The sequence below is a fragment of the Carcharodon carcharias genome, chromosome 2 (assembly GCF_017639515.1).
Source record: "Carcharodon carcharias isolate sCarCar2 chromosome 2, sCarCar2.pri, whole genome shotgun sequence".
NCBI lineage: Eukaryota > Metazoa > Chordata > Chondrichthyes > Lamniformes > Lamnidae > Carcharodon > Carcharodon carcharias.
This window is the reverse complement of record NC_054468.1, coordinates 127507511-127522536: the sequence shown is the minus strand read 5'-3', so window position 1 is coordinate 127522536 and position 15026 is coordinate 127507511. Positions and strand designations below refer to the sequence as shown.

At 45.3% G+C, this 15026-nt stretch overlaps 1 protein-coding gene across 1 annotated transcript in view; it reads left to right on the top strand.

Moving 5' to 3' along the window:
* The window catches only part of esr1 (estrogen receptor 1), a 301449-nt gene that overhangs the window by 121048 nt on the left and 165375 nt on the right, over positions 1–15026 (top strand). The window contains exon 4 of the mRNA XM_041206645.1: positions 9389–9715. Within this exon, the coding sequence (XP_041062579.1) occupies positions 9389–9715 (327 nt within the window). The remainder of the gene's footprint in view (positions 1–9388; positions 9716–15026) is intronic.

Genomic DNA, 15026 nt, shown 5'->3' with positions numbered 1-15026 from the left:
CTTGTGCTCAGCAGCTTCTTCCTCCTGCAGTCCCAGTCCTGACTTCTATGCTGTGTTATGCAGAGGGCAGCATAGTACTGTCGTCCTGGAGACCCCGCAGATTCACACTAAGCATGCTTCCAGATCTGTCCAGGCGCCTAAGGTGTGTCCTTGGTGTCCTGATTACTTGCCAGATGACAGTTCTCAATGGCTGTGTGACTTCAGTTGTACCTTTTCTGGGCTCCATCATTTGGGCACTTTACAAGCATCATCAGCCACGTCGTCAGAGGGTAGCCCTGGTTTCCAAGGGGCTAGCCGCTAACTCTGTTTCGAGGTCACAGGAGCTCAGGGCAAGCAGACCAAAGCAGGACCAAAAGTCCCTGGAAAACTTGCACAAACACGCATTTTTTTTTTTGTATGAGCTTCCATGAGCTGCACTGCTGCTCTCATACCCTCTCTCCTTTAGAGCAACATGTTGGTGAGGAGACGGTTACTGCTGCTCCTGCCCATTTTGATCCTCACCTGAGGTTCAAGGTAAAACTGCATAGGCAGAACCCAATGCTGAACTGATGCTTGACAGGCAGAGAGCGTAGATCAGAAGCACAAAACTTCAAGGCGGTAGAAATTAACTTCATAGTCGTGAAAACACACCCTCAGAATCAGTCCTGTGAGAAAAAGCCTTTCATTTAGGCAAGGAACCAGATGTGAGATTTCACTGCTTAAAGGATTTTTTTTTTGCTTGCCATTTGTTCAGCCTCCCCAAATCCGGCTATTTCACTGGTGAGTTCCAGCAAGCTCAGGAAACCCCACAGTTAGAGTTGAAAACACCAGTTAAAATAGCCCTTAATTACCTCTCAACTTATTTGTATTGGCAGGTCTCCTCTTCTGAGGAAATGAGTTGCCCGTAGCCGAATGCACTGTAGTTGAAAGTGGAGATCAATGGTTTCCAGCAGCTTCCTAATGCCCTGCCAATTTTAACCCTTTTAAACATCTGCCCATTGCCAAACCCACTCGCTCTGGCAAAAATTCCCTCCATTGAACAGGCCCACTAGCTAACTACCAGATGTTTCTGTTGGTCATGTTTCTCCTGTGCCAAAACGAAAATCTGGCATTTCTATAGCACCTTTCATGACCTAAGGACATCCCAAATCGCTTTACAGCCATTGAAGTACTTCTGAAGTGCAGTGACTGTATTTATTACATGGAAAGCACAGCAGCCAATTTGTGCACAGCAAGCTCCCACAAGCAGCAATGAGATTAATGAGCAGATAAACTGTTGTTAGTGATGTTGGTTGAAGGAACCTCCAAGCTCTACTACAAATTGGGATCTTTACATCTACCTGAGTGGGTAGACAGGAACTTGTTTTAATGTCTCATTCAAAATGTCTCATTGCCACCTCTTTATAGTTCAGAGCTCCCCCAGTTCCCCACTGGAAGATTTAGCTTGGGATCAAGTTACTGGAGTGGGGTTTGAACCCACAACTATCTGACTCATTGGCCAAAGTGCTGCTGCTGTGCCAAGATTAGCATGAGACAATTACATTCCCCAACACCTCCTAGAGGAGCTCTCAGCTGTAATGTTAGACTGTTGAAACATACCTCTAATGAAAACTCTGATCCTCAATGGAGTTTTGATAGGTAATTGGTCAAGGCATTTGGAGCAAACATGAGTAAATGGAGTTAAGGTACAAGTCAGCCATGACCTAATTGAATAGCGGAATAGGTCTGAGGGGCTGAATGACCTACTCCTGTACCTATCATCCTATGTTCCTAGAATGGTCTACATTCATTGAACACAACATAAGCTCTATAGAGAAGCAGACAATGTAGGTTCCTTGCTGTCACACCAACCGCAACTCAAAATGCTGATCTTTGACACAGAGAGTTGGGAAAGGGGCAGAGTTTATCTTTTGTCTCTCTCCAGATGAAGTATGCTTGTAGAAAATTTGAGTTTGAAACAGTTTAAGGGAATGTTATCTTTCTAAGTAAAGACCAGTCAGTGCAGCAACACTGACGATTGAGTTAAAGGTAGGCCCTTACCATGCCACATCAAAGGTTATTGCAAAAGATAAAAGCTCATGGTGTAGGAGGTAACATAACGGTATAGATAGAAGATTGGCTGGCTAACAGGAAGCAGAGAGTCAGTATAAAAGGGTCTTTTTCAGGTTGGTAAGATGTAATGAGTGGTGTGCCACAGGGATCAGTGCTGGGACCTCAACTGTTCACAATTTATATAAATAACTTGGATGAAGGGGTGGATGGGATGGTTGCCAAATTTGCTGAAGACACAAAGATAGATAGGAAAGTAATTTGTGAAGAGGACATAAGGAGGCTACAAAAAGATATAGATAGGTTAAGTGAATAGGCAAAGATCTGGCAAATGGAGTATAAAGTGATAAAATGTGAAATTGTCCATTTTGGAAGGAAGAATAAAAGAGAAGGCTATTATCTAAATGGTGAGAGATTGCAGAGCTCTGAGATGCAGAGGGATATGGGCGTCTTAGTGCATGAATCGCAAAAGGCTAAAATGCAGCAAGTAATTAGGAAAGCTAATAGAATGTTATCATCTATTGTGAGAGGAATTGAATACAAAAGTAGGGAGGTTATGCTTCAGTTATACAGAGCATTAGTGAGATGACATCTGGAATACTGTGTTCAGTTTTGGTCACCTTATTTAAGGAAAGATGTAAATGCATTGGAAGCAGTTCAGAGAAGGTTTACCAGACCAATACTGGAATGGGCGGGTTGTCTTATAAGGGAAGGTTGGATTGGCTAGGCTTGTATCCGCTGGAGTTTAGAAGAGTAAGAGGTGACTTGATTGAAGCATATAAGATCCTGAGGGGACTTGACAGGGTGGATGTGGAGAGGATGTTTACCCTTGTGGGAGAATCTAGAACTAGGGGTCACTGTTTAAAAATAAGGGGTTACCCATTTAAAACAGAGACAAGACAAAATTTTCTCTCTTGGAGGGTCATGAGTATTTGGAACTCTCTTCCTGAAAAAATGGCGGAATTAAATAAGGTGACCAATATTGTGGAAGCAGAGTTGTTGAATATTTGTAAGGCAGAGGTGGATAGATTCTTGGTAAGCAAGGGGGTGCTGATAGGTTATTGGGGTATGTGGGATGCAGATTTGAGGTTACTATCAGATCAGCCGTGATTGTATTATATGGTGGAACAGGCTTGAGGGACTGAATGGCTTACTCCTGCTTTTTGTTTGTATGTTTAAATATTTGGGCTAAATTGTATTATTTCTGATGTTAATGATGCTCATGGTGGTAACGGTGTTCTGTTCGGTTGTGAATTTCACATAAAATAAACCAGTGGGCTGGTTTACAGTTGCTCTTATTTCTTAGAGTGCTCATTAGTCCACCTTCTGGAGATTAGGAGAAATGCATACGGAGCAATCATATTGAATATGAGCAGGGAAAGAAAAATTTGCGTTTATAATTGTGCTTTTCATGACCTCTGAATGTCTCAAAGTACTTTCCAGGCAAAGTAGAACTTTTGAAATGTAGCCACTGTTGTAATGTAAGAAAGATGGCAGCCAATTTGTGCACAGCAAACTCTGACAAACAGCAAATGTGATAATGGCCAGGTTATCTGTGTTTTTGTGATGTTGACTGTGGGATAAATGTTGATCAGGACACCGGGGAGAATGCCCCAGCTCTTAATCAAAAGAGTCACATGGGATCTTTTACCTCCACCTGAGAGAGTAGATGGAGCCTTGTTTTTAAGGTCTCGCCCAAGAGGTGGCACCTCCAACAGTGCAGCATTCCCTCAGTACTGTGCTCGAGTGTCAGCCTTGGCTTTTGTGCTCAAGCTCTGGAGTGGAATCTTGTAACTCAGATACAAGAGTGCAACCAACTGAGTTACAGCTGATACTCGGGGGTCTTATGGTTATGGTCCCTGGATTACGCTAACGTATAACCTGATATAGGGCAGTAAATAAATACTCCTGATCACAGGAGACACAGAGCCCACTTATGATAGTGAGCAGAAGGATTTATGATGCAGACCCCTAATTTGTGACTCCTTCATTTCCTATGACCTGGAATAGCTTTCTTACACATCCCAAACATAGTCCTGAGAAGCCCTTGAAAATAGTGACTCCCACTGCACATGTTGAAACATGTCCAGAGATTCCCTGCTAATACAGACTAACTCTCAAGGGACCCCTTAAGGATGCAAAATCTCCCTGATTACTTGGGAGTCTCCCAGAATGGGGTATGGAGCTCCCAGGTGCTGTCGCTAGCAGCCCAGGGGGAATTTTTCACTAGAGGAGAGACTAGACAGCAAGGGGCTGGGGCTTGCAGTAGGGGTTGTGGGACAATCGGAGCCTTGTGGCTCAGGGCAAGATGGAAAAGAAAGCGTCAGCAAATTGGAGGTTGAAGGAGATGGGAAATTGGGCTCGGAGAATAGGGGGTATCAAGGAGAGAAGGAGATAAATGAATGGGAGTTAGACAGAGAGAGAGAGAGAGACTGGAAATGGAGGTCAGGAGATTGTGTGAGGGTAGAGAGGGTGGACGGGGAATGGGGTGGGCACGGGGACCAGCTTTTCCTGCAGTGTTAGTAACCTGGTGAATGGGAGCAGCACTGAGAGAGGGGTAGCCCGTAAAGCAGGAGGGGAATGAAACCTGGGGACTTAACTGTGGGTAAATTATTTCCGCTGATGGGAAAATGGGGAACTAGGGAATGGAGACCAAGGAATCTCACTGGAAAACCAATGGAGAAGAGAGAAGGAAGATTCTTGACTTGAAGACTATTAGGTCATGGAATGCTTCACCATACTTTTTTTTAATTCATTCATGGGAAGTGAGGGTCACCAACCAGGCCAGAATTTATTGCCCACCCCTAATTGCCTTCGTCCAGAGGGCATTTAAGAGTCAACCACATTGCTGTGGGTCTGGAGTCACATGGGGACCAGGTGAGGATGACAGATTTCCTTCCCTAAAGGACATATAGTGAACCAGATAGATTTTTATGACAATTGGCAATGGTTTCGTGGTCATCATTAGACTTTTAATTCCAGATATTTATTGGGATTCAGAGCATTATCCTGGGTCTCAGGATTACTAGTCCAGTGACAATACCACCGCGCCACTGCCTCTCTGCTGAGGTGGGGTCTAGAACATCACTTAAAGGGAATGGGACAAATATTTGAACAGGAGGAATATAAAAGCTCTGGTAGGACTGGGCTTACAGCTGATAGCACCAGCACCAGGGGCCGAATGGCCTCCTCTTGCTGTAATTTCTAGCATTCAGTGAAAAGTGTCCTTTATTTAGACTGAGCCCAGGAGCGGTTTAGAAATGTGATCATTCTTTAAATCAGCTCTTTGCAGCTTCAAATGTAATTTTAGGTTTCTCCAGATTTTTACTCACCTGAGAGCTTCAGTCAGATTGGCTCGGACACTGCAGCTCTGCTCAGTGTCAAAGCAGCTACATCATCTGAGATTTTCAACGTTTTTGCTCCTGCTGCCTGACTATAGAATGACTTGTATTTATGTATAGCGTCTTTCCCATCCTCAGGACATCGCAACACACCTTATGGCCAGCAAAGTACTTTTGAAGTATAGTCCCTGTCGTAATGCCAACAAACCGGGTGGCCGATTTTTGCTCAGCATGATCCCAACAATAGCAATGAGCTAAATAATCAAATAATGTGTTTGTGCTGGCACTGGTGTTTTCCACTTTTAACGATGAGGGTTATGACTTTCTCCAGTTAGGAAAAATTAACAGCAGCTCATAAAAATTTTAATCACAGTCCTTTCAATTTCCGCTTGGAGTGCGTGTCCTTTGGGGTTTCGTTAACTCTTAATGGGTAAGACCCAGCCAGTCACATTGAGCCTCTCAGGTGGTCAAGTAGCCACCTGCCTATTCAAGGAGCAGCCAATCACCTTAAGCAGGCTCTGGAGAGCAGAAACATTAGCTAATTTCTGCAAGGTTAATTAACTCCAGCAGCCAGCTATGGATCCTGAGAGACGACTTTCCAGGTTTCTGCAATTCGAAGCAAAGCGCTTGCTCCTCCGGCCTAGGCCTTCTGGATTAGCAGCTTCTACCCACGACTGAGGCCATGAAGGGGCATCTTCTTGCTCGCCTGCCTGACCACCACCCCCACCCCCAGCAATAAGCTCATCCCAAATAAACACAGAAAATGTTGTAAACACTCGGCAGATCAGACAGCATTTACAGAGAGAGAGAGAGAAAAAAACAGAGTTCATGTTCCAGGGGATGGCCTTTCATCAGAATTGGAAAATGCTAGAGTTGAAAAGGCATGCTCAGGGTTGGGTTGCCAACTCTGGTTGGATATATCCCTGGAGGCATTATCACATGACTTCCTGCCCCCCCCACCCAACTCACCACCTCCACATTTCTGCCATTGGGCACTCAACATGTCCACATTAGCAAAGCCTTCCCACACCAATTGGAACACAGATTGACGCTGCGTTATCCTATTGGATTGATTTTAGTCAAACAGATTCTTTTCCTTTGCCCAAAATTTTTATATCCAATAAACAAAAGCCTCCTTCCATCTCAGCCTCCTCTGGAGGTCCCCAGCACCACAGATGTCAGTCTTCAGCCAATTCGATTCACTCCACACAATATCAAGAAACAACTGTAGGCTCTGGATTCTGAACAGGTAATGGGCCCTGACAATATTCCAGAAATAGTCCTGAAGATTTGTGCTCCAGAACTTGCTGAGCCCCTAGCCAAGCTGTTCCAGTACAATTACAATACTGGCATCTACCCGACAAAGTGGAAAATTGTCAAGGTATGTCCTGTACACAAAAATAGGACAAATACAATTTGGCCAATTACTGCCCCAAGAGTCTACTCTCGATCAGCAGCAAAGTAATGGAAGGGGTCATCAACAGAGTATCAAGTGGCACTTGCTTAGCAATAACCTGCTCACTGATGCTCAGTTTGGGTTCCACCAGGACCACTCAGCTCCTGACCTCACTACAGCCTTGATTCAAACATCGACAGAAGAGCTGAACTCCAGGGGTGAGATGAGAGTGACTGCCCTTGACATCAAGGCAGCATTTGACCCAATGTGGCATCACTAGCAAAACTGGAGTCAATGGGGATCAGGGGAAAAATTCTCCATTGGTTGGAGTCACACTTAATACAAAGGAAAATGGTTGTGGTTGTTGGAAGTCAATCATCTCAGTTCCAGGACATCACTATAGGTGTTCCTCAGGGTAGTGTCCTATGCCCAACCATCTTCAGCTGCTTCATGAATGACCTTCCTTCCATCACAAGGTCAGAAGTGGGGATGCTCGCTGATTTACTGTCCATCCCTAATTGCCCTTGAGAAGGTGATGGTGAGCTGCCTTCTTGAACCGCTGCGGTCCATGTGGTATAGGTACACCCACAGTGCTGTTAGAAGGGAGTCCCACGATTATGACCCACCAACAGAGAAGAAATGGCGATATAGTTCCAAGTCAGGTTTGTGAGTAGCTTGGAGGGGAGCTTGCAGGTGGCAATGAGTCTGCTGCGCTTGTCCTTTGAGATGGTAGTGGTCATGCGTTTGGAAGGTGCTGCCTAAGGAGCCTTAGTAAATTCTTGCAGTTCATCTTGGCGATGGTACACACTGCTGTCACTGTTCATCGGAGGTGGAAAGAGTGAATGTTTGTGGAAGAGGTGCCAATCAAGCAGGCTACTTTGTCCTGGATAGTGTCAAGCTTCTTGAGTATTGTGGGAGCTGCACTCATCCAGGCAAGTGGATAGTATTCCATCACACTCCTGACTTGTGCCTTGTAGATGGTGGACAGGCTTTGGGGAGTCAGGAGGTGAGTTACTCGCTGCAGGATTGCTAGCCTCTGACCTGTTCTTGTAGCCACAGTATTTATATGGCTATTTCAGTTCAGTTTCTGGTCAATAGTAACCCGCAGGATGTTGATAGTGGGGGATTCAGCGATGGTAATGCCATTGAATGTCAAGGGGCAATGGTTAGATTCTCTCGTTATGGAAATGGTCATTGCCTGGCACTTGTGTGGCGTGAATGTTACTTGCCACTTGTCAGCCCAAGTCTGGATATTGTCCAGGTCTTGCTGTATTTGGACATGGACTGCTTCAGCATCTGAGGAGTCGCGAATGGTGCTGAACATTGTGTAATCATCAGCGTACATCCCCACTTCTGACCTTAATGATGGATGGAAGCAAGGTCATTGATGAAGCAGCTGAAGATGGTTGAGCCTAGGACACTACCCTGGAACTCCTGCAAGGGGGCAAAGCTCCATTGTGAGTGGGATGAGGGAGGTTGGAGGGGAACATGTGGGCCCACCTGGCTTAAGATTCCACAGAGACAGATTTTCATCCTGAACTGCTCCTTAGCTCTTTTTCCAGTCTCCTAATTACAGTCAGTTTTTCTTGAATATGGCATTGTGAGTTCTACTTATGGCCATTTACAGTCGGCTGAGGAGTTATTAATATGATGAAAGCATTCAATAAGGTAAATACAAAGAAATTATCTCCCCTGATTGGGGGAATCCAGAAGGGGGGAATAATATTAAAATTAGGACTCGGCCATTCGGGAGAGAACTCAGGAAGCACTTTTACACACAAAGTATAGCGGAAACTTGGAACCCTGATGCTGGGGGTTAATTAGAACTTTCAAGACAGAAATGGATACATTTTTGTTCACAAGGAATATGGAGCAAAGGCAGGTAAATAGATTTGAAGGATAAATCAGTCATGATCTATTGTATGGCAGAATTGGCTCATGGGACTGAATGAATCTATGCCTCTTGTTAGAATTCCGTATCTGAGCCAAAAATGGACTAGAATTTGATGGAAGCTATTCCCCCTATTTCTTTTTAAATAAAACCAAATCTGTGCTGAAAAAGAGCGTGGGAACTTATATTCTAATTGTAGTATGTGATGTGGTATAAAGATTGAATTACAGTTTGGATTTAACACGCTATATCAGCTGTTTATCGTATTAATGAACCCCTTAGTTCTGAGCAAAATCATTTCTTGATTAATTCTGAGCTTGTAATGATTGTTTCAAACTGTCAAATTTTTCAGTTTGCCAATGCAGGAGATCGAGGGAAACACTCAGCTGAACAACGCCTTGGCAGATTTTGATTCTCAGTTTCAATAGGTCATGAGTAGCTTGCTGCTCAGCAGGTTAAAGTGCCAGTTCGTGCAGAGCTGGAGGGACTTTTGACAGGGAGGATGGCTAAGGTTTAATGGCTGGAAAATCAAGGGCATCGATCTCCACCCCCGATCTTTCAACCTCTGTCTCCTCACCTAATCTAAGCCGGGTCTCCAGTACTGAGGGTGTGCCATGCTGTCAGAGGTGCTGCCTTCCAGATTAGAGTTGCCAACTGTGATCTAATGTATTCCTGGAGGTTTCATCACATGACTTGCCCCCACACTTTACCTTTCTCTTCTCCAATTGCTAGGTATCCGCAAGGACCGCAGGGGTGGGCGGATGCTGAAGCACAAGCGGAGGAAAGACGAGAAGGATCACATCATCAAAAGCACTGGGGTCACCAGCAGACCAATCTCCAGCAGTGCGAGCCCAACGCAGAGGAATGCCAAGCAGAGCTCGCTGATGGGCATGACTTCGGACGAGATTCTCAGCACGCTGTTGGAGGCTGAGCCTCCCATGGTTTACTCTGAACATGATCCCAGCAAGCCCTTCACTGAGGCGTCCATGATGACTTTGCTAACAAACCTAGCCGATAAGGAACTGGTGCATATGATCATTTGGGCTAAGAAAGTTCCAGGTAGGACCATAGAGCTTTGATTGTCTCTTGATTGTCTTTTGTAACTCGCAACAGTTAAGGTACAAGCACATCACATGAGCCTACACAGATGCAGAGCTGACATGTATTAGCAGTGTCAGAACAAAGTACAGATAAATTAATAAATTCAAATATAACCTTCATTCAGATATATGACATTGTTCCAAGGTTACTCCGTGTTCCTTTGTGCCTTTCCTGCAAAGATTGAGAGAGATGCAGTTTGCGTTAGCTTACCTGACAGGCCTGCCTTTGCCAAAAGCCTCAGATCTCAAACTGCTTCAGTCTGGCGGAAATCACAGATCATTTCTGATCGGACTTTGATGTTTAAATATCTTGTTACTGGCTTGAATACGGTGTCAGCATCTCTCAAACAGAATGCATGTGTTTGGTTTAAAACGGAGCAAATAAAATGAGAAGGGTTGTTATGGAGTATGTGGCAAGCCATGTCTAACTATGCAAAGTTGGGAGAAATGAGAGTTGCACAGCGCATGCAATGGAACAAGTATGTGCAAGTTTGACATTATAACAAATATTAATGGACAGAGTTGGAAAAATGACCTTATACTGAGGGTAGAATTCTCAGTTTCTTGTTGAAGCAAAGTTCATAAATTATTTTAAAGGAATTAAAACAGAGAGGGGAATTAGACTGGGTGGTTTGAGTGGGGGAAAATGCCAGCACAGATTTGATGGCCTGTTTCACTATTTGACTACTTATGATTGTGTGTCAGGTACTGTTGCTCTGGTTCCATAGCCCCAATAATCCCCCTGTTTCAGCATGTGTCAGACTCAGTTGACTGTGATAGGGTGGACAGTCTCCTTCTGCCTTGTGAACTCTGCTTGGCTGTTTTTACAAATGATTTCTGTCACTCTTCAGCTGAAATGCTTGGCTGATTGCAAGAAGTTTTGGCAGGTATTGTATTTTCATAGGATTTGTGGAAAAACGAGGAGAAGGAAAACCAGCCTGAAATATTCAGAAGTACCTTGGTCCGGATAAGTACCCCTTTTCCCGGTCGGCAATGCACTGGAATATGTTGCCGTGCCACTCGGATGTCTCATGACCATAACACGAATCACATTTTTATTTTAATTGCTGAACCTCCGCCCCAAATAAAACATGGTAACAAGTCCTCCTTCATAAATAGTCAAGCATCCAACTTGTTTATTATGACACTGGAGTCAATGTGAGACAGTTCAGAGAGAAGAGGGTAATTAGCACATCGGATAAGAATGCAGCAGGATTGGGAACCTGGATAGATATGATAGGCTGTTGTTAAGTCCGACAATTATATGTTGAAAAGGAGTGAGTCTGAAGGGAGCCTGTACCTTAAAACAGGTTTCTTTCCAAGGCAGCATAGTTCCAGACTCTCCCAGTTCCTCCCAGACACCCATAGTGAATTGGTTCATATCTTATCGACCCTGTTAATCACATTTTGATTTGATGTTTGTAAGTTTTTTAAAAACTTTGTCTTTGGTTTTACAGCTATCCTAATTTAGGGGCTGTGATTACTTTATCCCTCATTTTGTTAATTTAGTTTAATTGTTTGACTCCAAAAGAGTTACTCTTGCAATGATTTGCTAATCCTCCCCCAATTGGGGACCGCTGTGCTCAATTACCAGCTCAAAGTGAGTACTCTATTGCCGCACAACTCCAAGATTAACATAGGTACTTTGTTGATGATTGGCATTTATGTGATTGATTGGGACAACATTCAGGGAAACTGAGCGCCAGTGAGAACACTCCAGAAGTTAATCCATTGGCCAAGAAGTGTCTTGGGACATCCCGAGGGTCTGAGAAGTGCTCTATGAATAAAAGTTTAATGACTTGCAACCTATTGTATGACAGGGTCTGACACAATAGATTTATTTATTTCATTTCCCAATTGCAAATGAATAAATCAGAATGGTGCGTCTTGGCATAACTGGCGATGTCAAACTGGAGATGGGGGAGGGGCATTCTTCCTGTGAGACGGGAGGGCAAGGTTTCAAAAAGCATTGGGGTAGACCATACCTGACCTGGGAATGTTTGAAAACATCGAGTACAAAATATATTTCCCCTGCATTACCATGTCCTGTTCTCCTAACTGCATTGGCTTGGGGTCTTTTACCAAAGAAGGCTCCAGGAGGGGGCCAAATTGGTTTGCTTCCAACAAGTACTGGGAAATTTACTTCCAAATAGTGACCCCACCTCCCCTCATGAACTAAGACCTGAGGCTGTCTAGAATTTTCCAGTTTAACTTCAGCCCCTCCTATCTCTAATTATTTTGGCCTTCATCCTGAAGAATTTGAGGCACCTTTTCCTCCACTGGATCACTGCCTTCTAAAATTGGCGATTGGCTCCAGTTGCAAATTGAGACAGCAACTGGAGGCGATCCAATTCTTGGCAGGCTTTCTAATGTCATCCAGCAGTTTTCTGCAGGCATCCCAAGCTCAGTTGATTTGTGTTATTAATAACTGTGACAGTATCTGTCTGTTTGTGGAAAGAGCCTCAGTGGAACTGGCTCGGTGCCATTTTATGACTTTTATCACTGGCAAATCTGTAACTGCTTCACTCAAGCTTATCTTTCCTATCCCCCTTTTTCAATTGGTTGCTGATGATGCAGCCACCACATCATCATTTGCAGAGCTCTGGGAGCTAATGTTAGATTCACCAAGGCAATTCGCTAGCATCATGACTGAAAGAGCGTGCATTTATATAGATCTTTCGTGACCACAGGAACTCTTAAGCACTTTATGCCAATGAGATACTTTTGAACTGTATTTATCATTGTAATGTATGAAATACAGCAACCAATTTTGCACGCAGCAAGGTCTCCCAAATAGAAATGCAGTAATGATTAGATAATCTGTTTTGGTTTTGTTTTATTTATTCATGGGGTATGGGCATCGTTGGGTAGGCCAGCATTTATTGCCCATATCTAATTGCCTTTGAGAAGGTGGTGGTGAGCTGCAGTCCCTGTGATGTAGGTACACCCACAGTGCTGTTAGGGAGGAAGTTCCAGGACTTTGACCCAGCGACTGTGAAGGAACAGCAATATATTTCCAAGTCACGGTGGTGAGTGGCTTGGAGGGGAACTTCCAGGTGGTGGTGTTCCCATGCATCAGCTGCCCTTATCATTCTAGATGGTAATGGTCGTGGGTTTGGAAGGTGCTGTCTAAGGTGTCTTGGTGAGTTCCTGCAGTGCGTCTTGTAGATGGTACACACGGTTGCTACCGTGCATCAGTAGTGGAGGAAGTGGATATTTGTGGATAGGGTGCCAATCAAGCGGACTGCTTTGTCTTGGATGGTGATCCTTTTTGAGGGATAAATGTTGACCTGGAAAACCGACTCTTTGATGAATGGTGCCATGGGATCTTTTGACTCCACATGAGGGGAGCAGAAGAGGCCTCGGTTTAACATCTCAGAAAGATGACACTGGCGACAGTGCAAAACTTACTGTCACAATAAGTGTTATGCCTATATCTCTAGAGCGGGTCTTGAACCCTCAACTTTTTGATTGAGAGGCAAGAGTGCTTCCATTGCAGCACAAGCGGAAGCCGCTGGGTGCTGCAGTAGGAGTTCAGACTGAGGCCATGGAATTGATGCTTACGGCCATGGAGACTCAGACGGCTGCCATCATGGCCTCTGATGCCAGTTTTCAAAGGGGCTGGGCAGGCGCTCACACCAGCCCCATGCTTTGTCTTCCAGCAGGTTATTAGGATTGCCGAATTACTGCCCTGGGGGGAGTGGCAGTTGCTCCGTGGGGGCAAGAACTTGCAGTCCTCTCACAGGAGGATAAGATTCATGCTCCCGCCGCTGTCACCCCACCAGCGCCCTAACTGTTGCCTTTCAGCTTTCCAGTCCAGACTGCTGTCGCCCAGGTTGACGTGGTGCTGTCCAAAGCTGGACCCTCCAGGCCCAGAGCTGCTCGAGATTATCCCCAAAGGCCGTCAAGTCTCCCCCACTGAAAGCCACCAGCCATGCTGCAGTCACTTTGGTAACTCAGCATAGCAGCACTAGACCAGGCAATGGAACCCACAAGCCCAGGCACTAAGGGAATGCACAAGGGCAAATAGTTCAATGTTGTTTGTATTATTGGGGGGTTGCTAGATAAAGTTGTTCTTGTGGTGTCTTTGTTTCAGGATTTTGGCCAAGAGGATGTGGCAGAGGGATGGCAAGGTGGGGAATTGTGGAGTGTGTGGAGATGTTTTTAGGAGAAGGGGAATCCAGTTAGCTGCTAATGGAAAGCCCTCCTGGAACAATGGGGTCCCAGATACCTCCTCCCTTCCTCTCTCCCTCCACCTCCTGAGGTACTCCCTGAAGGCCTGGTGGCTTGCACACTGATGAGAGTCAATTTGGAGACACGCTGTGGTGAGTATTGTAGGGACCCCCACAGAATGGTCCAGTAACCATTACAAAGCTAGTGGTTTGTCCCCAACTCATTCCTGGTGGCAGCGTGGCTCTTGTACCTACGCTGTTCATGAACTGGCAGGAGGAGGGTTGTGAGCCGCATGGAGAGTGGGTAGCCTTTGCAACCAAGCAGTCAGCCTCTGGTTTGTCATGGTGGCACGAATATGGCAGAAATGGATGATTAGTGCAGGATAAAAGCATTGCAGTTGCCAGAATAGTGAGCATTTACTGGCATGTCACTCTTTACATGATTGCATTCCAACTGCACATTCAGGGAGTGGAATAATTTATGGTTCCAGTACATCTTCCTATTGAGATGTGGCACACACAGAGGCATGTTCATGAATAATTCCCTGCATCATAGTGAATCCCAGTACCCTGGTAAAGAAAAGTGCCCCCTCCTCCTCCTGCTGCTGCTTCTCTCTGCTGAGAGAGAAGACTATGAAGCCCTTTCTCCTGAATAGGGTGCCCATCACCACCCTGATGCAGAGAGATGCTTGTTCAGCTGAGAGACATTGCAGATGATGCAAACACTTAGGTTAGTGGGGGTGGTGGTGGTGGTGGTGGTGGGTTGGGGGGGTGGGGGGGGTGGAGGAGGAGGGCAAGTGCAATTTCACCAGGGTTGGTGAAGAAGGTGAAGGTGGCTGAGTTTCAGAGGCTGGGAGGGGGAAGGTAAAGGTGGGTGTGTAGTCTTGGGGAGAGGGTGCCTTTGGTGGGCATAGAGGGCCCGCAAAAGAAGCCCTCCTTGCCCAATACCAGGTCCGCGCAGCTAAAGCTGCCAGGCTACCCATTTGGCATGGGCCTCCCCTGCCATGTGTAAAATAGCAGTGGGGTGGATGAAGCCTTTAAGTGGCCATTAATTGGACAATTAAGGGCCTCAGTAGGCCCAGCTCGGCTGCCTCCACT